The sequence below is a fragment of the Pelodiscus sinensis genome, chromosome 15, assembly GCF_049634645.1.
Source record: "Pelodiscus sinensis isolate JC-2024 chromosome 15, ASM4963464v1, whole genome shotgun sequence".
NCBI lineage: Eukaryota > Metazoa > Chordata > Testudines > Trionychidae > Pelodiscus > Pelodiscus sinensis.
In genome coordinates this window covers 9,824,191-9,849,836 of record NC_134725.1, presented here as the reverse complement: position 1 = coordinate 9,849,836, position 25,646 = coordinate 9,824,191, and the positions used below count along the sequence as shown (strand labels likewise).

General features: G+C 45.5%; 1 protein-coding gene and 1 long non-coding RNA gene across 4 annotated transcripts in view; one reads left to right on the top strand and one right to left on the bottom strand.

The window, feature by feature from the left end:
- Nucleotides 1–12,658, top strand: part of CCDC60 (coiled-coil domain containing 60) — a 205,421-nt gene extending 192,763 nt beyond the window's left edge. For 2 of the 3 annotated variants that reach the window (XM_075898141.1, XM_075898139.1), the window contains 3 exons: nt 862–993; nt 7,080–7,269; nt 11,892–12,658. In XM_075898141.1, coding sequence (XP_075754256.1) covers nt 862–993; nt 7,080–7,269; nt 11,892–11,999 — 430 coding nt within the window. In that variant the 3' untranslated portion in view covers nt 12,000–12,658. The remainder of the gene's footprint in view (nt 1–861; nt 994–7,079; nt 7,270–11,891) is intronic. The other variant, XM_075898140.1, reaches the window with a different exon arrangement.
- Nucleotides 1–25,646, bottom strand: part of LOC142818470 (uncharacterized) — a 73,250-nt gene that overhangs the window by 26,190 nt on the left and 21,414 nt on the right. The window lies entirely within an intron of this gene.

The window sequence follows — 25,646 nt, the reverse complement described above, 5'->3', positions numbered from 1 at the left end:
GCAGCTCAGTCCCGGCTCAAGCCAGCTCCTGGAGCTACCCCTGCTGCAGTTCTGCAGAGCGGCCTTTATCGATTAATTGTGTAGTCGATACAAATTGTATCGACTACACAATTAGCCAGATAACTGAAATGCAGTGTTCTCAATTCCTGGATCTTTCAGGGTAAAACAACAAACAACCAGACCTTATCAAACCTGAAATCATTTCACCTTTGCTACAAACTCACAGAATCTCACAAATGTAACAGGATTGATCACTGTTGAAGACCACCTAGATATGACAGGAACTAGTGATTGTAATTCAGTACACAATGGGCTGAGTCCACCCTGAACCAGTGTCCCATTGTGATCTTACTGGGAGATGGTGCTACTGGGGAGGCTGGCTATAGATGGGAGGAGAAGTAGAGGTGCTGACTACTTGTGGTCATCACAGCCTGGTGCTGTTTTTCAGGACATAGCATGTTAATATGGTGTTCAAGCCAAAATACCAACTTAGGTAATTGCATGTTGCCTGTTCTCCATAGTGCTTCAGATCATTAAAATAGTATGCTTCCTTCCTGTCCTGAGCCAGGTAGTATTGTGATTTGCTCTTAAACAACAGATACTTTAAAGCTGCATTTCAGTGTCAGGTGACGTAATCCATAGGTGCATGATTTAGTCAACTCATTAAATCGATAGAGGGTTTAATTAATTGTTTGTCAATCACTATCAGAATGCAAAATACACTATTTTGTGGATCAATGGACTGAACATTGTTTATTCTTTTCATTGCTTTGCACTATCCTAGGTATCTTCCCAATTAACGTGCAACCAGAATTTTAATTTTTAAAAATACCATTTTAATTTGTTAACATTTATTTGTAGGAGGCGGGAAGAGAAGAGCTCTCAGAAGTACCAGTCTTTAAAAAATATCACGTATTTTGAGAGAGACTTAGAAAAAATGAGACAGTGTGGTCTGAGTGCTGAAAGAGAACATGATGAAGATGAACACAACTGGTAAGGAAAAGCTAAACACTCCTCTCCTCTGAGCATTTCTTCTAGAACCTAACGCTCTTTTTTATTGTCTGACCTTTTTTTTCTGCAAACCCAGCAGAACTCTTCTTAGAAACAAGTAAACTTTCTGAAATAGCATTGCTCAGGGCTTGATTTCAGCACCCTTATAAACACTGTATAAGTAGTGAAGGTGCAATAATGATATCCAGGACCAGATTTCACCGGGTATGTCTACACTACAAAGTTAGTTCGAACTAACGGACAATAGCGCTCCACTAGTTCGAATTTAATTCGAACTAACGGAGCACTTAGTTCGAACTAGGTAATCCTCATTCCACGAGGATTAAGCCTAGTTCGAACTTACTAGTTCGAATTAAGGGCTGTGTAGACCCTTAATTCGAACTAGTGGGAGGCTAGCCCTCCCCAGCTTTCCCTGGTGGCCACTCTGGCCAGCACCAGGGAAACTCATCTGCCCCCCTCCCGGCCCCGGACCCCTTAAAGGGGCACAGGCTGGCTACGGTGCCCGTGCTAGGTGCAAGCCTGCCAGCACCCAGCCAGCAGACCCTGCACCTGGCACAGATCGAGCCACCCACCCGATGCCCCCCAGCCCTCCCCCTCTTCCCGGGACCAGTCTGGCGGCTCCCGGGAGCTTGCCCGGGACCGCAAGAGGCGGGCACCCACCTGGGCTAGTGCAGACATAGTGGACCTCGTCCACAATCTCCGCACTAGGCACAGGAAAGTGGCCGTCTAGGGCAGGAGAGCTGCCAGCCTGGCCACCCAGGAGCAGGTGTGCATGAAAATCAAGGGGGTCCACTGAGACCCCCGACCCTGAGCCCTGAGCTTACAATGGCCATCCTGGGTCAGACCAAAGGTCCATCTAGCCCAGTAGCCTGTCTGCCGACAGCGGCCAACCCTAGGGACCCTGGAGGGGATGGACTGAAGACAGTGACCAAGCCATTTGTCTCGTGCCATCCCTCTCCAGCCTTCCACAAACCTTGGGCAGGGACACCACTCCTACCCCCTGGCTAACAGCACTCCATGGACCCAACCTCCATGACTTGATCTCACTTCTCTTTAAACTCTGTTCTAGTTGTAGCCTTCACAGCCTCCTGCAGCAAGGAGTTCCACAGGTTGACTCTTTGCTTTGTGAAGAAGAACAACTTTCTCTTACTAGTTTGAAGCCTGCTACCCATTCCTTTCCTTTGGTGTCCTCTAGTCCTTCTTTATGGGAACTAATGAAGAACTTTTCTGTATGCACCCTCTCCACCCAACTCCTGCTTTTAGAGACCTCTATCCTGTCCCCCCTCCATCTCCTCTTTTCTAAGCTGAAAAGTCCCAGTCTCTTTAGCCTCTCTTCATATGGGACCTGTTCCCAACCTCTGATCATTGTAGTTGCCCTCCCCTCTCCCAGCCTCTCTCTTCCCCTCTCCCACCTCCTTTTCCCAGTCTCCCCCAGTTTTGTTCAATAAAGACAGATTCCATTTTTGAACACAATTATCCTTTATTTTGTACATCAGGAAGGGGGGCTAGAGAAGGGTAAGTGGAAGGAGGTGAGGGAGGAATGGGGCATGAGCCCCCGATGGGGAGGACTCGGCTGGCTCTGCGGGCTTTTGGGGTGGAACCTCTCCTGCAGCCCCCGATTGTCCCCTCTCACCAGATGGCAGCCTGCGGCAAGTGCAGCCAGTCTGATGGCCGAGTGCTGTGATGTGCCCAGTGTGGGTACTCCGGGTTCTCCAAGCCAGGACTGCTTTGCAAGCGGGGCACCCCTGAGAACTGTCTGTCCGGGGTGGGGGTCGGGTCCCTTTAAGCACAGCCCTCGGCTAGCCTGAGACAGCATCTCCACGCTCTAAGTCCTCCTCTGATGCCCTGCTGGCACTGCTTCTGGCCATCCTTAAGCCTGGTTCAGGGTCCACTTAATGTGGACATGCTAGTTCGAATTAGCAAACGCTAATTCGAACTAGTTTTTTAGTCTAGATCCGTTAGTTCGAATTAGCTTAGTTCGAATTAACTAATTTGAACTAAGTTAGTTCGAATTAACGTTGTAGTGTAGACGTACCCACTCTGTGTTAAGTCTGATGTCTCCAGGCAATGCTGCATCTTCTCTCCATCTCCAGCATACGGCCTTATAGGAAGCATATGGTCTTAAAACACTTTGGGATCCTTAGGATGACAGGGCACATTGTATAACGGTTCACAATCCTGCTGGAAAGGCATAACAAGTGGGGTTCCGCAGGGGTCTGTTTTGGGACCAGTTTTGTTCAATATCTTCATCAACAATTTAGATATTGGCATAGAGAGTACCCTTATTAAGTTTGTAGATGACACAAAGCTGGGAGAGGTTGCAACTGCTTTGGAAGATAGGGTTAAAATTCAAAATGATCTGGACAAACTAGAGAAATGGTCTGAGGTAAATAGGATGAAGTTTAATAAGGACAAATGCCAAGTACTCCGCTTAGGAAGGAACAATCAGTCTCACACATACAGAATAGGAAGCGACTGTCTTGGGAGGAGTACAGCAGAAAGGGATCTACAGGTCATAGTGGACCCCAAGCTAAATATGAGTCAACAATGTGATGCTGTTGCAAAAAAAGCAAACATGATTCTGGGCTGCATGAACAGGAATGTTGTGAGCAAGACAGAAGAAGTCATTCTTCAGCTCTACTCTGCGCTAATTAGGCCTCAATTGGAGTATTGTGTCCACTTGTGGGCACCACGTATCAAGAAAGATGTGGAGAAATTGGAGAAAGTCCAGAGAAGAGCAACAAGAATGATTAAATGTCTAGAGAACATGACCTACGAAAGAAGACTGAAAGAATTGGGCTTATTTAATTTGGAAAGGAGAAGACTGAGAGGGGACATGATAGATGTTTTCGGGTTTAAAAGGGTGTCACAAGGAGGAGGGAGAAAAACTGTACTCCTTGACCTCCAAGGATAGGACAAGAAGCAATGGGCTTAAACTGCAGCAAGGGAAGTTTAGGTTGGACTTTAGGAAAAACTTCCTAACTGTCAGGGTGGTGAATCACTGGAATAAGTTGCCTAGGGAGGTTGTGGAATATCTATCTCTGGAGATATTTAAGAGCAGGTTAGACAGACATTTATCAGGGATGGTCTAGACAGTACTGGGTCTTGCCATTAAGGCAGGGGACTGGACTCGATGATCTCTCAAGGTTCCTTCCAGTTCTAGTGTTCTATGATTCTATGATCGATACATACATGATGTCATGTTGAAAACGTGTATTCCTATTAGCAATGTTGATGATGGAGAGGACTTTATCCACAGCTGTCTGTCCATCATGCATATTTGGAAAACATTTCACTGCTACTGTTTATAAACTGCACACAGATATTGACTGCATCCTTTCCAGGGGTAAAAGGCATTGTCACTACGAGTTAAGCAGACGCCTCTCAGTAAAGCACTCCTGCAGAGCTACAGCCAATATCGAAGAGCACCAAAAATAGGGATCCAGTTTCAGTCTTCCCTTAGTAAATCGAGAAAAGTAAAGTGACAGAATATTTTTTGTGTTAAGAGTCTACATTCCAAATGCATTTTCTCAGCTGACCCCAACCTTAAATGCATTAAAAGTGAGAGCTGGTTTATTTAGAAAAGCTGCATTTTTAATTGTTACTCACTCTACCTGCCTCCCAAATTTAAGATCTGGTCTAAGCTTGGAATCTGTACTATTTTCATTGTGTGATTTTATTTTATTGCTGTAATTCTATCTGTACAAAGCCTAGTGTGGACTAAGGTATACAAATATAAAGAAGCCTTATAAGAGTATGGTTATTCACATACAAGAATATCTGTCGGGGAGCAGAGTGTCTTTTTACTTCTATAATCGCAACCACACTAAATCCAGGTCTACACTTAAAAGTTTCCCTGGAATACCTGTGGATAGCGAGGGTGTGATTTACTTTTTTTTTTAAGCAAGATAGCTATGCCAGTAAAAGCTTCAGTGCAAGTGCAGTTATACCTGTAAAAAGCTTGATCTGCACTGCAAAGCGTTGCTGCAGAGTTATGACGGATAGAAGTGTGAAAAAAAATCACAGTTAGCCCCCGCGGCATTTGCATGAACAATTCTGCCGCTTTTTTCCGGCTCGGGGCTTTGGTGGAGAAAAGAGCCAGTCTAGACGGGATCTTTCAGAAAATAAAGCCTTTTCCGGAAGATCCCTTATTCCTGATTTTAAGAGGAAATAAGCCCTGAGCCGGAAAAAAGCGGCAGCCATGTTCATGCAAATGCCACGGGAGATATTTAAATCCCCCGCGGCATTTGCAATTCCAACTGGTCTCATTAGCATCCCTTTTCCGGAAAAGGGTGCCAATGTAGACACAGCCCTAAGCTAATAGAAGAGTGCTCCTGTCAGCTTAGCTAATGTCACTAGCAGACGTAGTGTCTCTATGCAGGCAGAATTCCTTTTGCTGGCTTACGCTGCATCTCCTCTGTGGGTCTTCGCTTGTAAATAGCTCTGCCTGCCCAGGCTTGGCAGTGTCGATTAGCCCTACGTGGGCAGCTAGCATAGTACCAATTATAAGCACTTTTATACAAACATGACTGTGTCCACCCGCAGGGAGGGGGCAGTTTCCCTGGGGTCCAACAATTCTGAAGAGCTTGTGGCTCTGGGCTGCCACCGCCACTTCTGCAGCCGTGGGTAGCAGCCAGCACCCCCAGGTTCTTTAGAATCACTGCCAGAGTGCTCAGCAGCACATTCCAAGGCCTTGCACCACACGCTCCAGGCAGCTGTGAGGGCTGGCAGGGGACGTCAAGGAGTGCCTGGCTGCCCTAGCCCCTCCCTTTCCATTTAAGGCCCTGTCCCTTGGGGAGGCACAGAGTTGGGCCCCCCCACACACATATTTCCCAGGGGCCCGGTGATCCTGTCAGCTCCCCTGTCCACGCTGGAGGGTTTTTTCCAGTTTGACTTTACAGCTATATTGACAAAACCCTCGCAGTGTAGAGAAGGCCTAGGGAGATTGTACTGTTTTATCTATACCAGCACAGTTAAAGGGGGGTAACTTTCTAGTGTAGCTCAACCCTGTCTCCTCTTTCTGCTCCTAAGACCCTCTTTTTGCTGCTGAAATAGGCTATGTCTACACTGTGGGGGTTTTCTGGGATCCTAGAAGTAACCCAGAAAACCCCGCCGTGTCCAGGGAACATGTTTGCTCTTCCACTTTTTTTCATAGAAGAGCAAACGTGCTCTTTTGGGGAGCCCTGTATTCCTCATCTCATAAGAAATAAGGGCTCCTCTGCAAACGGAGGCTTTTCTGCCATTTGGCCCTTCTGGAAAAACAATCAGAAAAAACTATGCAAATTACAGAGTGCAATTTGCGTAGCTTTTTCTGATAAAACCTGATAGTGTAGATCTAGCTGTACTGATACTTATCCTCAGCTGGAGGGAGGCCAGGGGAAAAGGTTCCATACTTCCCCAGACACAGCCTGGAGGGTCTAGAGACATCAGTCTCCGGGTTTGTCAAAGTAGCACTAAAATTTTTTACACAGGACATTAAAAAAATGTGTCTTTTCACAAGAGCTTTACTGTTATAATGTGTAATTCTCCTCTTGAGACTCCATATTCAGAACAAAATGGCAAAGATTGAGTGTTACAGCACACTCACATCAGTAAGATTTATGTCAGCACATACGGGGGGGGGGGGGGGGATATGGTGACAGCAAGGGGAAAAGGGACAGTAAAGAAAATCAGAAAGTGTGTCAGACCAGGCTGCGATTGCTTTGGAAAATCTATAAAGAGAGTGAAGAAAGAGATGAACAGGGCAAATCAGAAGTAACATAGAAACATTTGTCAGTATTTTATTCTTTGCATTCATGCCAAAAGTTTGTCTCTTAGAATGTAAATGACTAATCAAAAAAGGTTGGGTGTACACTTCTGTTAACAGCAGAAACAAAGCTTCTTTGCATCATTCCCTGGCATGTAATGCTCAGTGCAGATTTCCACAAAGACTTTTTTTTTCTCAAATTCTGGGGAAGGGAAGAAGAAGGAGCAGAAAATAAATCAGGAAAGACGGAGGTGCCCAGCAGTGTAGCCATCAGTTTCAAGAGCATTTTTTCAGCTTTGCTTTGCTGTATTGGCTATTTTAGGTTTTCCAGTTTGCTGTCCAGAATTCCGAACACTCTGAAGAATGACAATCACATACAGAGAATCTTAAAGAAACTGGAAAAGTTTGGCAAGAACCCAGATGTGAGAATCCGCCCCAGCACCTTTCTGAAGGTGCTGAGTGAGCTACGTGTATGGGAGTTGTGTTCTCCAGACATCTGCGCTGCCGTGGAGGTGATGAGAGTCTGTTAGTATTTTAATCGATAGGGGTGGGGAAGATAGGCACCCTGCAGTGTGATTTATACAATAAAAGGTTATACAGATACATAATTTGGGACAATGGGGCCATGTCCCTGCAAAACAGGGATAATAATATCCACCTATGTAAAGTCCTTTAAAGTCTGGTAAAAGATGCTATGTAACTAAGAAGTTGTACTGATTATTGTTTTGATATTATTTGATATTATTATTTGATATCTTTGATTTTATTTGCTGCCAGAGTGAAAGTGACATTAGCTTAGTATCAGTAGTTGAAATACATGGAGAGGGACATTTAATAGTTTCTGTGATGAAGAAAGGTTTGTACTTCACAGAGGTGATGACACTTGTGAACTGTGAAATCTGCAGTTTTATTTTAAGAGGCTTCGGCAACGCGTGTCATTACTCAGGTAGTTCAATTAAAGGGATCTAGAAATAATTTTAGCAATGGAATGAAGGAGAAGGGAAAGAGGTACAGAAGGAAAGAAGGAAGAGAAAAAGGAGAGGTTATGTTTAAATATAGATTGCAGATGCTAAACAAGTTGTAAATAAGGCAATGGTGCCACCTAGTGATGTCAGTTGTTGTCACAGCTCTTTCCTGATTACAATATAAGCCCAAAACTTTAAGGCTACGTCTAGACTGGCATGATTTTCCGCACATGCTTTTAACGGAAAAGCTTTCCGTTAAAAGCATTTGCGGAAAACAGCGTCTAGATTGGCACAGACGCTTTTCTGCAAAAGCACTTTTTGCGGAAAAGCGTCCGTGCCAATCTAGATGCGCTTTTGCGCAAAAAAGCCCCGATCGCCATTTTAGCCATCGGGGCTTTTTTGCGCAAAACAGGACTGTGCTGTTTACACTGGCCCTCTTGCACAAATGATTTGCGCAAAAGGACTTTTGCCCGAACGGGAGCAGCATGGTATTTCCGCAAGAAGCACTGATTTCAGACAGTAGGAAGTCAGTGTTCTTGCGGAAATTCAAGGGGCCAGTGTAGACAGCTGGCAAGTTTTTCCGCAAAAGCACCTGATTTTGAGGAAAAACTTGCCGGTCTAGACACAGCCTAACAATAACGTGTTAAATAATACAAAATATATTTTAAAAAAACTTTTTAAAAAAGCAATCTTTCTAAAAACGCACCAAAAGAGTAAAAATAAAGTTTTAGCCACCAATGCAGGAGAAAGCTTGGATGGCTGACAATTAGCAACTACGTTGATTCGAACTTAGCCATCCAATCTCTCTCCTACATTGGTAGCTGAAAACTTTATTTTTACTCTTTTGGTACGTTTTTAGAAAGATTGCCTTTTTTAAAGTTCATATATCTATCTAGCTATCTAGCTAGCTATCTAGCTATCTGTCTGTCTGTCTAGCTATCTATCTATCTATCTATCTATCTATCTAGCTAGCTAGCTAGCTATCTATCTATCTAGCTAGCTAGGTTTTTTGGTCTTAAATGTAGAGTGTACGCTGGCTGGATTTGATCCGACACAGCATTTTAAAAAATTGTCCAAAAACAAAAACAAAAATTGTCCTTCTCAGGGCAGTCCTGGGGCTGCTGTTCTCCCTCCCCAGCTCTTGGGTTGCTGTTACCCTGATTCTGGCTGCTGTCTGCCCAGAGCTCTGGAGCTACTGCTACCCGAGCTATGGAACTCCTGTCACCCAACTCTGGGGTGTCCCCCCGGCTCTGGAGCGATTGTCACACTGGCTCTGCAGCTGCCCAACCCACTATTTTCCCTCTGGGTCCAGAGCTGCTGTTCCCCCAGCTTTGGGGTTGCAGCCCCCGCCCAGCTCTGGGGCAGCTGTGTCTCCCCCACACACTCTGGGATTGCTGGCTCCTCCCCCCCAACACACACATACACACTCTGGGGCTGCTGCCCTTCCTTAGTCTTGGGCTACAGGCTGCCTGCAGGAGCTGGTGGGGGTGCCTGTGAGGGAGTCCGGGAGCCGGAGCTGGCAGGGGTGGGCCTGCCTTGTCACTGGCCTGCCAGGGGGGGCTGGATGCAGAATTGTTAGGGGCTGTATGCCAAGGGGGGAGAGCCTACTGGGGGTCCAGGAGCTGATTGGCAGCCTGTTGGGGGGAGGGAGCCAGGAGGCAGTTGGCAGCCTCCTGGGGAGGCTGGGAGCTGGAGCTGACGGCACAAATCCAGGTGGAGCTGGAGCTGGCAGGGGCAATCTGCTGCATCGGCCACAATGGGATCCAGGCTGCAGAGCTCATGCAGAGTATGCCTGCAAGAGCTAGCGGGGGCAGCCGCATTGGCACGTGCACAGGAGGGACATGTTGAAAATCCTGTGACAGACAGACAAGAACTGTGATGGCTTAATAGAAAGATTATCTAATAATAATAAAAACCACAAGTAATCCTGTGGCACCTTAGAGACTAACAAATATATACTATCATGAGCTTTTATGGACAAAATCCACTTCTTCAGATGAGCTGGAGTGGAAAAAACAGGCACCCAGAATTTATAACAGAAAAAGAAGTGTAAAGAAGGGTAAATTTATCACATCTAGTATAGATATGCTAAATCGACTGCTAAGTGCTCTTCCATCAATTCTGGTACTCCACCAGTCTCAGAAGAGTAAGAGGCAGTAGAGTATCAGCTGTCAACTTACCATGGTGAAGATACTGTATTAAGCAGACATATGTATACCAACTGCAACTACATTATTCAGGTAGCTGAAGCTGCGTAACTTAGGTCAACTGCCCGTGGTAGTGTAGACAAGGCCATGGTATTGGATCCCTGCCCATCTTGGCTAATAGCCATTGACAGACCTGTTCTCTATGAACATATTCTTTTTTAAGCCCTGTTATAATCTTGCCCTTCACAAACATTCTCTGGAAAAGAGTTCCGCAGGATGACTATGGAGAAATACTATCTTTTGTTTGTTTTAAATCTGTTGCCTATTGATTTAATTGAGCATCTCCCCCTTGTTCATATCTTTTCCAAACTGGAAAGCCTCAGTCTTTTTAATTGCTCCTCATATGGAATGTGTTCAGTACTCCTAATAATTTTTGTTGCCTTTATCTCTACCTTTTCAAAATCCAATATGTTTTTTGAGATGGGATGACCACATTTGCATGCAGTATTCAATATGTGGGTGTACCAAGGATTTACAGAAGCAATACGATATTATCTCTCTGAGTCCTTGCCACTCTGGAGCAGATATTTTCAAACAGCTATTCACAATGACACCAAGAACTCTTTGATGGCTTCAGCTAATTTAGATCTCATCATTTTGAATGTATATTTGGGATTATATTTTGCCACGTGCATTATGTTGCATTCATCAACATTGATTTTCATCTGCCATCATGTTACCCAGTCACCCAGTTTTATAAGATCCTTTTGTAACTCTTTGTGGTCAGATTTGGACTTAACTATCTTGAATAAATTTTGAATCAACTGCAAATTTTGCCAACTCACTGTTTACCCTTTTTTCCAGATAATTTATGAATGTGTTGAACAGCACTGGTTCTAGTACAGTACACTAATTACTTCTCTCCATTCTCACCAGTTATTACTACTCTTTGTTTCATATCTTTTAACTGGAGTGCCTGACAATGTTTTCAGGATCATCTAATGACAAACCTTTTGTTATCTTAATCACCCTGCCTCTGCTTATAAAAAAACTTGGAAAAGGCAGTGCTGCTCCCTGTTTCTGAAGTCATCACAGATCACACTCAGACTGTGTTGCAGTTAAGAGCTATGCCTGGCATTAGGATAAGTGACCCTTGATACAAAATTCAGCAGAGGCTAAAGTCCTTCTTCCTCCCCTCTCTAAAGGATGCCATGCCACTTCTACTTTCTCCACAAGCATCCACAGAGCAGGGTTCTGGTGTTCCTTTTGGCTGGATCTGATAAAGGCAGTAGGAATTAGGGATGTAACTGGTTAATTGCTTACCTGGTAAACATCACTTTTACTGGATGATGCTTACTACTAACTAGGTAACTGTCGCACCTGGTCTGGCCGGAGCAGCCCCCTGCCTGTGGCGTTGCATAGGCGGGGGCTACTCCAGCCCTACTTAGCCTACTGCACCGCACCATACATGGGGGACCAGCACAGCCAGGCCCACTGCACCATGTCATAGACTGGGAGCCAGCAGCCCCACAGGGCCATGGAGCCTGCAGCCAAGCCCCGTGGTTAACAGTATGACCAATAGAATTTTGATCGGTTACACAATTAATATTTTTAGATATTTAGGAACATTTCTGGGACTAGAAAGCCCCATTCAGTGTCAGCTGCCTGGGATTGTCAGAAGAGTTCAGATGTGCTCCAGACTAAGCCAATTTAATGAGCACAATTCTGGGTACAATAAAAACTTCTCAATTAAAAAAAGCTTAGCTCTGCAGGTTTTAGTGTCCAAATAATACTGACAATCATAGGGACTTTAATTTTAAAATTAATTTTAATTGACATGCACTCTTGAAGAAACTCACATGAAAAGGCCTATTTCCCTTCTCATTTTTATCATATCGATATAAAGGAGGTCAAGATGCTACCACTTTGCAGGTTCTATGGTGATTATCCGATTGTTAGATTGTATCAGTATCTCTCATATATAACCTAAAGAGCTAAGGAAAGTGTCCCTTTATTTTTCAGTTTGTGCGTGAAAATATTGTTCAGATGCCAGAAGAGGATTATAAAGCATGGCTTCAAACTCGCGTCATAATCCGCAAAAGAGCTCATAGTGCTCCACCCTTGTGCTGAAAAGTCAGAGGAACTGGTTTCCTGGCCACAAGAGGGATGTCACGCTGCTTCAAACAGCATTCTGGTTGCTGTGGAGGTCTGCCTGAATGAAGGAGGGGGAAAAAACTTTGGAAGCCACTCAGATTGTATATGCTCTGTAGATCTTGAAATGTGTAACACCACAATGCTTTTCTTAACACCAGCCAGGTTTACCCAGTGACAACAGAAAATGAGAAATCAAATACTGCAGTTCTATTCCAAGTGCCCTTGTGAGCTCACAGAAACAGCTCATTCTCAGGTTTTCATTTAGAATTAAGACAAGTTGTAAACCAAAATATCACATAAGAGTTGCAAACACTCCTCAAATAGCCATGGGGAACTGAGAATCGACAACATCTTTTCATTTGCTCACCCTTTTTACTATAAAACCTTCTGCTTTAGATTTTTAGATAGAGGAAAAAAACTATTTTATTTGTTACAGTCTACTCTGTGCTCCAGTTTTGCTATCTAGCTCTTGCTTAAAAAAAAAAAATCCTAGCACTAGAATATTTTAAGCTTTTGAACCAAATCTTTTCTATGTTAGTTTCTGTATTTAGTTAAAATGCTTGTGTTTGTTCTGTACAATTATTTTAGGAATATTCATGTTGTCCTAGTTTTGCTTTATTAAAATCACTATTCAAGTGTTCTGTATTCTGAGGCATTCCTCTCTATTTATTCATTTTCCATGTGTGGCTCTCCAACTTTCCCAAAGCACAGAGATGTTTTTCAGTGCTTTACTGCATACACAGTTATCATCAGTCTGCTGTTCTCTAAGGGTATGTCTACAGTACAGCATTATTTCAAACTAACTCCCCTTATTTCAAAATAACAAGGTGAGCATCCACACAGCAAGCCCATTATTTTGAAATTATTTCAAAATAACAAGCTTGCTGTAGTGAAATAATTACACTTCGTTCTACAAGGAATAACACCTATTTCAAAATTGCAATTTTGAAAGTGTTAGTGTGTATGCTCAGCTGCTGTTATTTCAGAATATCTACTCCCCAGAGTCAAAGTAATTACACCCTAGTGCTTCCTGGGGCTCTAAGTTCAGGCATGTCCACATTAAGGGAGCCTGCTTTGGACTAATTTTGAGACTTCCCTTTAGTGTGGACACACTACAGTATTTCAAAATAGTTATTTCAGGAGTTATTATTTTGACATAAGTTACTTTGAAATAACCTTGTAGTGTAGACATAGCCTAAGGTCCCTCCTCATCAAGGGTATGTCTACACAGCAACATTATTTCAAAATAACTTAGTCCACATCTACACAGCAGAAAATCATTTTGAATAATGTCCAAATGCTATCAAGCTGGAGGACTTCTTACTCCAACTCCTGTACCCCTCATTGTACAAGGAGTAAGGGAAGTTGGAGGAAGTGAAATAAGTACAATGTAGATCCTCCCTATTTCAAAATAAGCTACACAATTGATGTAGCTCAGTTCACGTAGCTTATTTCAAGTTAAGCCCTGCTGTGTAGAATCACCCCAAGAGAGGGTAGCAACAAGAGTGTTTATTATTTCACCGGCACAGTCTGACTCCTCGAAGCTGTGCCTTGGAGCAGGAGAGTAATAACAGCACAGGGTGGGCACTCCAGCTCTTCCCGTTAATGCCCTTAGCCTTTCTGTGACAACACCTAAAATGAGAAAAACTGATCTTGGGATTTCCAGGCCTTGTTGCAGCTTCTGGTAGAACATCTGCTTATGCAGAATCCTGATGTTCAGTTCATTGTCCACCGCAACAACAAAGCAGAGCAAGGCTAAAATAAGGTCCAGGTCACTACAGTGATCATTGAAATGTCAGGAACACTTTGTTACTGAACATGGGATCTGATGGCCTTACTATTTTATCTTCCTTGGAATCTCTGTTTGACTGAGTTTGTCTGTCTGTCTGTCCATTTGTTCAAGAACTCCTCCTAAACAGTAAGAGCCAGGACCACCAATTCAGTATTCAGTTTCCTCTTGTCATTACTTAAGGCAAGCTAAGGGTTTGGTTGTATCAGGAAAAAGGGTTGTGTCTCATGTGGTTCGATTTATTTTAGATCCGAGGGAAACCAGAGCACTCCAGAGAAACTTAACCACTTTCTTATTTATTGCAAGCTTTAAGCAGTAAATACAGTTGTTTAAGTTTTATAAGCCTTAAAGACAATGACTATACAATTTAAACCTTAAATACTATACATTCTAAAGTACTTAGAACAACACCAATCAATGCAAAAGCAATTACAGGCAGTCCCCGACTTACGCGGATCCGACTTATGTCGGATCCGCACTTACGAATGGGGCTTTCTCGCCCCAGAGCTCGCAGGCAGTGGTCCGCCACCTCGACCTCCGGAGCGAGAAAAGCTGCTCCCGGTGCCCCTGGTCTGCTGGGGACCATCTCCAGCAGACCAGGGGCACCGGGAGCAAAGCCGCAGCCGCGGCGGGTCCCGCGCCAGAGCAAAGCCTCAGAGGCGCGGCACTCCGCCACTGCGGCTTTGCTCCCCCTGTCCCTGGTCTGCTGGGGGGGGGGGGCAGCTAGTGTGCCCCCCCCCCCCAGCAGACCAGGCTTTTGTTGTGGACCCTGGGGCAGAGCAGCTGGGGTACTGCCGGTTGGTCCCGCAGCGCCGCTCTAGGCACTACTGGACCAACCCGGCAGCACCCCAGCTGCTCTGCCCCAGGCGTCCCCAAGTCAGCCGCTGCTGAAACTGACCGGTGCTGACTACAGGAAGCCCCAGGCAGAGTTGCTCTGCCCCGGGCTTCCTGAAATCAGCTGCTGATCAGTTTCAGCAGCAGCTGACTTGGGGACTTGAGGTTCTTAAGTTGAATCTGTATGTAAGCCATAACTGGCGGTCAGTTTCAGCAGCGGCTGACGCCAGTTCCGACTTACATACAGATTCAACTTAAGAACAAACCTACAGTCCCTATCTTGTACGTAACCCGGGGACTGCCTGTAATAGATTTATTATATTACAATAATTAAGTCTAGTTCACTTATACTTCACCTGTATGCTACCTACAGCACCAGGCAAGAGGTCGTGGTCCCTTTTACTCCAACTTGTCGGGACACCATGCACTGCCATAGCTGGTGTGAAGGGTCTTTTTACTTCTAGTAACAACGAGCAGGACCTGTGTGTCAATCCTGCTCACTATCTCTCATCAATTCTTCTTACTAAGCCCATTGTATAGCAGAGAGAGACTTGGTCATTCTAATAATATTAACCAATTAATTATGTATTGTGTAAGATACCTAAAATGCCCAATGCCCTTATTTGGGGGACGTCCTGCTACTCGGGAAGTTGCAAAAACTATGTGCTTGATTAACAGTTTTATGGCTGTATCTTATATTTTTGCTTATCAGAAATAGAAGTACCAATACAAAGTTGATTATCGTGTGTACTTGACATGGTCTCACTGTATCATGCTTAATCTACATGATTATGCAAAACATTCCTGCCTCTCAAAGCTTTCCCCTCAAGCCTTGCCTGCGGGCGTATGTGCACCAGACTTGAGACAGGCCTGCGTTTTGCTTGCTAGACATTCGTACTTTTGACAAGACACATTATTATTTGTCAAGGCAGGGCCTTCCAGGCTCCCCTGCAGCCTAGAATGGGATTGTTTCTCATAAAACCGTATAGAAAATAGAATCACCAGGCAGGTGGTGCAAGGGGCTGGATGGGGATACACCCTCCTATCCAGAACTCTCTAATCCCCTACTCTCCCACTTCACAGGCACCATTTCGAGAGGGAGGGACTGAACCTCCCCTATTGCTCACACACCCCAATTCATATGGGAAATTGCTGGCTGTTCCCCTTTGTCAGAGAGTGAGGGGAAAGTGCCGTTTGCTGCATTCCTCACTCTGGGGAGCTCAGGGGGCAGATAAGCCTGAACCTGCCCCAGCTGGGGGCCATGCATCCCCACCCCTCACTGTGCTAACTGGAGCTGCAGTGGCCATGGAGAGGCACTTCTCACCGGGCCCTAAGCTGCTGCAGTGAGAGAGGGCTGGGGCAGTCCTTTCTCTCTGGGGCAGACTGCACACTGAACCCCTTGTCCCCAGTCCAACTCCAGAGCAACGACTGAAAGGAAGCACGGACATTTTCATTTTATTTTTTTAAAGCAAAAATTACTTGGGTTAAGCACCTGAGCAACGCTGGGTAAATTGTCTAGTCTATACGCATAGCTTATGTTACATGGCATCATTTCAGTTTGTATGCAAAGTCATACTTCATTGCTTGTCTTGTTGTGACATCTTGTGGGGATAGCTGATATTACATTCAACCTAACAAACCCAGGATTGGAGGAGACCTGGATTATCAAATCTAGTCTCCTGGGCTGTGTCCAGACTCAGGGGTTTTTTCGAAAAAAGTAGCCTTTTTTCCAAAAAACTTCCCCTGCGTCCAGACTCAAACCGCGTTCTTTCGAAATTAATTCGAAAGAACGCGGCTTTTCTTTCGATGGCGGTAAACCTCAATTTACGAGGAAGAACGCCTTCTTTTGAAAGTTCCTCTTTCGAAAGAAGGCATTCTTCAATGTAAATAGGGCTTCTTCGAAAGAGAGCATCCAGACTCACTGGATGCTTTCTTTCGAAAAAGCAAGCCGCTTTTTCGAAATTTCTCCGTGCAGTCTAGACGCTCTCTTTCGAAAGAGGCTTGCAGTCTAGACATAGCCCTGCTGTTGCAGACAATCCTGTCTCAGAATTAAGGATGTTACCTGGCAAGCATGTACCTTAACTGCATACTAACTGATTACATTTTTAACTGTGATTTTACATCCTTCTTCATAAATGGCTCCAGATTAGTTTTTGTTGCTTTCCCCCCTTCATTATTCCTCTTGGGAGGCTGTCATAATTCATCATTTAAGTCATAATTTACCTGCGTATGTGTCTGAGCTGTCATTGCACTGGTCGGCACCTCCTGCTGTATCAGTCATTATTCGGAGCTGCTGAATACAGTTCCAATTTGGGCATATCTTGGTAGCATAATATCTGCTTCCTGCTTGTCCCTTACTAATCAGAAATGGACTCTCCAAGGGCCAGACCCTCACACACAAATTGAACTGTCTCCTTGGAAATCAATGGAACCACAGAGTTACACCTGCTGAGAAGCTGACAATCTGCCCACCTGTCAGATGAGTTACTTCTGCCTACTGTGATCTGCTAATGTCTCCACAGTGCTTTGAATGTTTAAAGCACTATCTTAGCTCTGAATGTTATGGTTCTTGAATGCAAATTTGGTAGAGGAAATGAGGTTATTTTTCTGCTTGGCAATGGTTCTTCTATCTCTCTGTCCCTCCTTCTTGTCCAGGGCTGCCCCAGTGAGAACTGTAGCTCCCCTCCCTTCCTTCTCTCTCGTTGATGGCACCCACAAATGGGATCTGCGCCTTCTCATCCAAAAAACAGGACTATGTAGCACTTTAAAGACTAACAAGATGGTTTATTAGGTGATGAGCTTTCTTGGGCCAGACCCACTTCCTCAGATCAATAGTGGAAGAAAGTCTCTGGATGAGACTTTCTCTTGCCTTTTTCTCACTCCCTCTCTATTAATTGATAGAGATCTTCATCCCTGCTCCAGCCTCTTGATGGCAGGTAAAAGGGTTGGGATGACATGAAGGGAGATCCTAAAAGTTTCAGATCCAGCAGAGAGACAATTTCCCTGGAGCAGGAATTAAGGAAGATAGCTTTAAGACTTCCTACTAAGGACCCCCCCCCCACACACACACACACACACACACACTCTGTCACTGGAGGCATACTGGACATAGGGGTGGGTGCATGCGTTAGGCTGAGACAACAGCAGGCACCACTGTGGTGATTCTGGGCAGTACTACAGCCCACAGGGCAGCCCAGGGACACCTCGGAAACAGCATTGTGAAGAATTATACTGGGAGCTACAGAGCAGTGTGGGATCCGGAAAAGATAACTTAGAAATACTTTCACCCTCCCTCCCTCCCGGCCATGAGTTCTGTGTTGCGCAGCTAAGAGGCATAGCACAGAATCCCACTCAGTCTCTATAAAACTGTGGATTATTAGTGCACGTGCTTGCACACCCAGTTAGAATTAGGTATGAATTATCTTGCTATATATTTTAGAAATGTGTATCTATTTGTCTGTCAGTCTGTCCTTGAGTCCATTTATTCAAAAACTCCTCCTACCTGGGAAGAGGTAGAATCACCAAATTTGGTGTGCAGCTTCCTCTACCATAACTTAAAGCAAAGTCAGGGTTTGGTTGTGCCAGGACAACGGGATGTGCCTGGAATGGGATTGTTTCCCATCAGACAGAAAGGGAAGGATGCGCTAACAGGGACAGTTATACTCACAAATGACCACAAGGGGGCAGCAAGCACTCCAGCTCCATGAAGCAGCTGCTGGCCAGCACCATGGCCCCTGCCACCCTGCCCTGCCCTTGGGAATAACTGCCAGCTCCTGCAGCCCTGGGTCACCTCTGCATGACCATGCCATGCAGCCCTCCTTGCACCCCCAGGCCAGCCCCAGGGAGAAACTGGAAAGAAGTGGCCTTCATGCTCCCCTCTGCCCCCAGGGAGAAGCTGATAAGTAGCCTGCATGGCCCTGCCCCTGAGCCAGCCCCGAGGAGAAGCCAGCAGGTGGGTCACATGGTACCCAGGCTAGCTCTGGGGAGAAGCTACCAGCTGCCCCCACCCCCTGACTTAAGCTCTCCCCCAACTAAGCATGACATCTCCCAAGCCCCTGCCCTGAGCCTCCCATCTCCTGCCATGAGCCCCTGTTGCCTCCCCACCCTAACTCCTGTACCCTCTCCCTCCAGTCCCCTGCCCTTCTTACTAAATATTTGAGAAATGTGTCTTAATCATTGATCTCCGATTCATAAAAACGCATTCTTTTAGCCTGTCAGTAACATGGTTTATGCTTTTTCAGATTATGATTAAAAAGGGGGAATAGTCCCACAACAATATCTTGTCCAGACTGGGATATGGAAACTGCATTGCAGCCATGCCAGTGACAGCTGTGTTTGCTAACTACCAGAACCGTGTGGTAACTGCTTTTAAATTAGTTTGTTGCCAACCTAGTTCAAGCTGCAGTGTGGACAGTATGCTAGCTTGATCCATCCCATCTTTGCCTTGTCATTGTGGCTTCTCTATATGATCAAACTTTATAGATGTAATTTATTAATAGTGGAAGCCACAATGTAGACAGAGTCTTTAAATAGAGTTCAAATACCTGAATGTGTACACATTTCTCCCTTAAGTAAACTTTATTTCTCAAAGTCAGTGCTTTTTATTTAAAGTAATTATGCTGAAGTTGTGTATGTTCCTTAGTGCTTTGTGTGTGTGTGTGTGTGTGTGTGTGTGTGTGTGTGTGTGTGAGAGAGAAGCTGGTGTGTAAATCTGATGGCCACAACCCAAGCTAGGCTCCCCCTGTTTAAATAAGCCTTAGGTGCCTGTTGTGACCTAGGATCTTGGGCACTGCGATTTTACTCCAGTTCTTGGCTCCATACTTTGGGAAGATAAATAATATTTCTTACAAGGTGTCATGAGTTTGCAGGGTGGCTGGGCACACTTGATCCACAACTGGAGGATGGTACGGTTGGGATGATGCTTGTGGGCTAAGCATTGATCGTTTGTAGTGGAGCTGTCAAAATGTGTTGAGGAGGGTAAACCTGGTCGGCATAACCATCCTCTGATAGGCTTTGAGAACGCTTAAGACATTTTTGCAGCTTATCCAAAGTTTGTGTGATGTTTCCAAACTGCAGAGCAGTTTTAGTCTGGCTGATGCCTGGGAGGGACACATTTCCTTAGGGTGAGGACATCATTGCAAGAAAACAAATGGGATCAACTTGATGAATCAGTTTTTCAGTGTTCTGGTTTCAGTCATATTGATTATCTGTGTATAGTGCCTGGCTGATCCTGATTTATGTAGTGTCTGAACGTGTTCCAGGCTTTAAGGCATTTATCCTCACAGTACCCCAATGGGGGGTAGGATGGTATTATCCCCATGTTATAGCTCAGGAATCAAGGCACAGAGAGGCAAAGCAACTTGTCCAAGGTCACTCATGAAGTCTGTGGCAGAGTAGGGACCTTCCAGCTCTCCCAAATGCTAGGCTAGTACTCTAAGCATGAATGTCCCTACTCTCTGTTTAGAGATTGTGTTTGGGGGTTATTGAGCACCATACAATCTCAGCTAGTGGGGCAGTTGCTTTTACATCCAATTACCATTCTGGTAGCTAAAAGGAAGAGAGGAAACTCAATGTGGCTGTCTATTGCATATAAAGGAAAGATGATCTTGCAGGACATTGCACTATTGAATGGGAAAATGGTGTTCTACTCCCAGTTGTGCTGCAAATTCCAGTAGGACCTAAATCCCTCCATGCCTCATATCCCATTTTGTTGACTCATACACTGAGGCTAAATTAATTAATGCTTGTGAGTTGCTCAAGTACTAATCTAGTGAGTACTACAGAATAATCTAATAAATAGATATTGTAGATAACATCCAACTCCATCTCCCAGGTTCCTTTCTCCTTATTAGCAATTTTGAAATCAATATCTCTATTCTGTTCTTGTAGGAAGTACTTGACTAGATCAGAAAGGAAGCTAACAATTCTATTGTGGCAACGGCAATATTCCTCTTGTGTTTTATTTTAGACATAAAGATCAGCAGTTTATTAATACAGCTTGTAAAATAAAAACCTCTACACTTATTAAATGCATGTTACTTTATGGTAAATAAATGTCACTGTTATTCGTAGGATACTCTGAAACAGGGGCCTATCTTTTTAATTGGAATTTCAGCCATATGTGTCAGCACTGTATTCTGCTGTGTTGTAAAATAATGGCACTGTTCTGTCATCTGAAAGAGATCCTGCTATATTTATCATTAGAGATAAATAACAGGAATTATTTTTTGCTAACACTTGTTAATAAATACTACAGCGCTAGCATTCTAGAAGATAAAAGCACAGGACAATAAAGTCCAGGGCATTTGAGACCCTGTCCAACACTTGTTAAAGTTATTGGAAAGATCCCCAATAGCTATAATGCATGTTGGATCAGGCCCTTCATCACTGTGAACTCATAAGAGGCACAAAGTGGACAAAGGTCAAGCTCATATTCACTCCAGCAAACCAACTCTAACCTTAGATTCGGTGTAACAATTGAGGAATTGATCCAGCCACACTCATTGCTATGTAACTTACATGTGCATGTGCATAAGCCAATATAGGTATGCCTACACAAAGCAAGCTGAACAAATAAATTTTCCCAGCAGTCAATTTAGCCAACCAACAAAAAGAAAATGAACACAGAAAAAAAGAGAAGAGAATTAATAAGGCTGCCGGTTGTCAGAATTCTCTGCTGCCCAGCCTTCCCTCATTAGAGAAAGGAAACTATCTTCTCCCAGCCCTAAAAGCAATCTACAAGGGAAAGCCAACAGTTCCGAATGGAAGTAAAGAGAAATTAAGGTTGCAATTACACTGAGGTTTCTGAGTCTGTCTTGTTACTCCAGTGTTCTCTTTGAGGGGTTTGAGGGCAAAGCCTGATCTCCTTTTAGCTTATTTTTTTTGCCTTTGGGGAGGAATGAAAGAGACTCCGTTCCCATTTTGCACTTGTGAAAGTCCCCTGATAGAGTGAGTTCTCTGTAGTTCTGAGTAATGACATCTCCCACATTTGACTGAATTTATCAGTGGGTCTTCCCTCTCCTTCAGCACTGATCCTCAGTGACTCATGTAACTTAGTTTCCCCCACTCCACCATCTGGCCATCACTCACTGAGGCAAATGGCAAGCCAGAGAGGTTCCATGTTGGCACAGCAAGGTTTCTGTAGCAGCTAGAAGGGTTGAAGGTTTTGGATGCTGGATCTGAGTGAAGAGAACATGATGCCTTTATAATCTGGGAGCAGGCAAAATGGCACCAAATGTGTGCACCTCCACAGCCAGGCAGGTGTCTAGCCAGAGACTTGCACCCAAGGAAGGGGTGTGAATGCTCCATCTGCGGAGCAAAGCGCTGCCTGCAAACCAATGGGATGGCTGCCATCTTGACTGACACAATGAGAATTGAACCAGGGCCCTCTAGAGCAGGGGTCGGCAACCTTTCCAAACCCAGGCACCAAACTCCATCAAAATTCAGAACAAGTGATCAACAAAGAGCCGTATAAGAATGCCCATTTGCATGACTGAAAATATACAACTTACTAGTATTGATAATTGACATAATGACTAACAAGAGCATAAGTGAAACATTATACCCACAGACTTTATTTAATGGGACTTCTGCTGCTGCTGGGGGTGCAAATGTGGGGGTGGGGGTGCAGGAATCAGAATTGGGGTATATGAGGGTCTCAGGGCCGAGGACTGTAGTGTGTGGGAGATGCAGGGGGCAGACTCCTGAGGGTGGAAAATAGAGTATGTCGGGGGGAGGGGGCTGGGGCCAGATTACCTTACCTGGCCTGGGCTGGGCTGCTGTACCAAGGCAGCAGTGGGTGGACAACAGCCTGGGCCAGAGTTGCCACAGCCAGATTGTGGCCTTCCCTCCAACCCAAGCTGCAGAAGGCGGGGGGGCCGCTACCAGCCCTTCCTGCAGCCAGATGGGGACCAGACTGTGGGGTCTTGATGACCAGGCTTCATTGTAAATCAAGTAAAATATTACGTCCAACACAAAAGGTTTCAACATTGTCTTTATTTATGGCAGGGTGGGGAACCGTATTTGGGTCGGGAGCCACTGACCCACAGAAAAATCACACACTGATATGTCTGTGACGGAAACACCTCACTCTCCTGGCGCTCCAGCACCATGGTGGGGAGGCGAGAGCAGGGAAACTGAGGTTCAAGGCCTCAGGCCAGATTCACTCTTCTGAGGTTTTGGAGTTAGTGGATTTTATGGACCCCCTTAGGCTTTCGGGTGGGGATGAAAACAAGGGGTGCAGTGTGGGACACAGGCCTGCCAGTGAGTAGGATAGGGATGTGGGTGCAAGATCTGGGAGGGAGGTGGGGTGCAGAAGCAGGCTGGGAGTAGGGTGTCTGGCTAGCGGGAGGGAGCAGGAGCAAGGGATGGTGCAGAGTCTAGCCAGGAGGGAGGGTGCAGGAGCAGGCTAGGGGCAGAGTGTCTAGCCAGGGGGGGAAGGAGCAAGAGCAGGCTACTAGGGTTGCCAGGTGTCCGGTTTTGAACTGGACAGTCCAGTATTTGAGCTTTCTGTTCAGGAAACACATTGAGCAAATAGAATTGAGAAAATTTGAATGTCTGGTATTTTCTAAATAAGATGTTTAATGTAGATTGGGATGGAATGTCAAGTATGTCTGGCATTTTTCTTGAAACCATTTGGCAACTACAGGCTACAGTTAGGTGTCTGGCCGGGGGGGGGGGGGGGCAGGAGCAGGCTTGGGATGCAGGGTCCCTAGCTGACTAGGAAGGGGGTGCATGAGGCACCGGGGGTGCAGGGGCTGGGCATGTGGAGCTGAGGGGGGCACTTACTTGTTTTCACACCATGCACCACCCCAGGAACGGGAGGCTTTCCCCGTTGCTCCAATGGCAGCCTCTGGGGCCTCGACGCTTTAGCAAACTTAGACTCCTCTGGGGCCAAGTCTTGCTGCCATAAAGGCCAAGGATAAAACTCCCATTGACTTCTGGGGGGGGGAGGGGCGTTCATTAGGGTTGCCACCTTTCCAGGAATTCTCTGAACATCCCCCCTCTGAGGCAGCTGTCCCAAGAGATCTGTCAGGAGGTAACCTGGGCTGGTTGGCACCTTGCTAGCACCAGCCTTTGCAAGGGCCAGCTCCCCAACTCCACCAACCACTGGCCACACAGCTCCTGCCCCTAGGCCATGCAGGCCCCGCTGTTACTCTAGGTTACCACTAGGCACACTCCAATCCTGAGCCCTCTAAGGCTCTCCCCGGAGTGCCTGGCTTCTGGTCACGGGGCACTCACCGTGTTCACCTGTTTCCTGCTCCCTAAGAGACAGCTCACCCCAGCTTACCAGTTCCATTTTAGACCCCCCCCCCCCCTCCACTTAACCCTCTGCACTTAGATTGTCTGTAGTGACGTCACGTGTATGTTTATTTAACAAAGCACTAAGTCAGAGCTGTCCTATCTGTAGGACAGTTTGGGGTGGCTACCCCAGGCCCCACACTTTTGAGAGTGATGTGTGCAGCCGCCTCCAGCCATCCAGGCTATCTCTACACTACAGGGTTTTTGCGCAAAAACCCGCAAAACATCCACCCCTCAAGCGTGTTTTTGCACAAGAAAATGTACAGTCAAACAGCAGAACAGAGGGCTTTTTGCAATGTAGGTATACCTCTTTCTATGAGGAATAACTCCTTTTTGCGCAAGAGTTCTTCAAACTTCAACAGGGGTTTCTTGCGCAAAAAGAGCCTATCAGAAAATGCACGGGTGCTCTGGTGGCCATTCTGTGAATGGCCATCAGAGCTTTCTTGCACAAGAGCGTCTATGCAGCATGGACACTCTCTTGTGCAAAAGCACATCCCTCTTCTGCAAAAAGCTTCTTGCACAAAAAGTCTGCAGTGTAGAAGTAGTCCCTATGTATGAGACCCACAGGATTGTCGGGGGCCTGGTGCAGGGCATCTGCAGGGCTCCCCCCTGCATTCACCATGGAGGTGGGAGTCAAGCAAGCAGCAGCTGGCTCCATCCACTCTGCTGCACCACCTTTCTGGCCCGCTGCCCCTCAGCACTGAGAAGCCAACAGCGCAGCAGGGAGAAGCAGGGCAGACTTCGTATGTTTGGGGCACTGGGCACTGGAGGGGATTGCTTTTAGCCTCGTGCCCCCTTCACGACTGCCGTGCACCAAGCAAAGGATTAGAAGTATTAGAAACAAATGATTACGTATAAAATAAAACTGTAACACAGTCAGGAACCTTGACATAATTTACAAGACGCATTTATGTCTAACCAACAACTGCTCATCCAACATGTCTGCGGTACTTCACCTGTGGGCTAGCTTCACGAGGTAAGCACGCTGTCAGTTTGGTACTCCACGAGTACCTGTCTCTTTGTACTCCACGGTGCACTGGACCAAGCCTTTGTTTTATTTATAAACAGGACAGGCCTTTGCTCTCGCTCTCACTCTCTCTAGTCTGGAATCAACTGAAAAGGCGAGACAAAGGGGGGGGGGATCTCTTCTGGATTCCCTTGCTTACTGTGAGAATGGAGCCACCTTTGTATGGGATTATGCACAGCTCACACAAATCCTTGTCTCAGGACCAACTAGAAAAGCTTCCGTAGAACCAGCTGACGTTAGCCATCAAGATTCACTGCCTTCTCCAGACTCGGTAACTTCCCCAGGCTGACCCTAGTTATGGCTTCTTGCATGAACTGGACCTAAATCCTGCACTGACAACTTGAGTTAACCGAGGGCTAAGTAGGTAAAAAAAATGTTTATTTTTCCTTCTGTTCCTCTGGTGAAGAGTTATTTGGCTTTGTTTTTTATGGGATTTATATGATGCTTTACTTTCTCACAGAAAATAAATAACACCCAACTATAGATGATAGCTTTAGTTAGGGTGCTATAAATTGTAGTGGATTTTTAAATTTTTTAAAAAGAACCCATAATGGCTGCCAGCTGGAGTATTAAATTTATTTCCCATGCCAGGCCATTCTAACCGTAATCAAAACATCATCTGCATACATCATTTATTAGAGCCCTTCCTGGAATATTCTGACCTGTCTCTTTA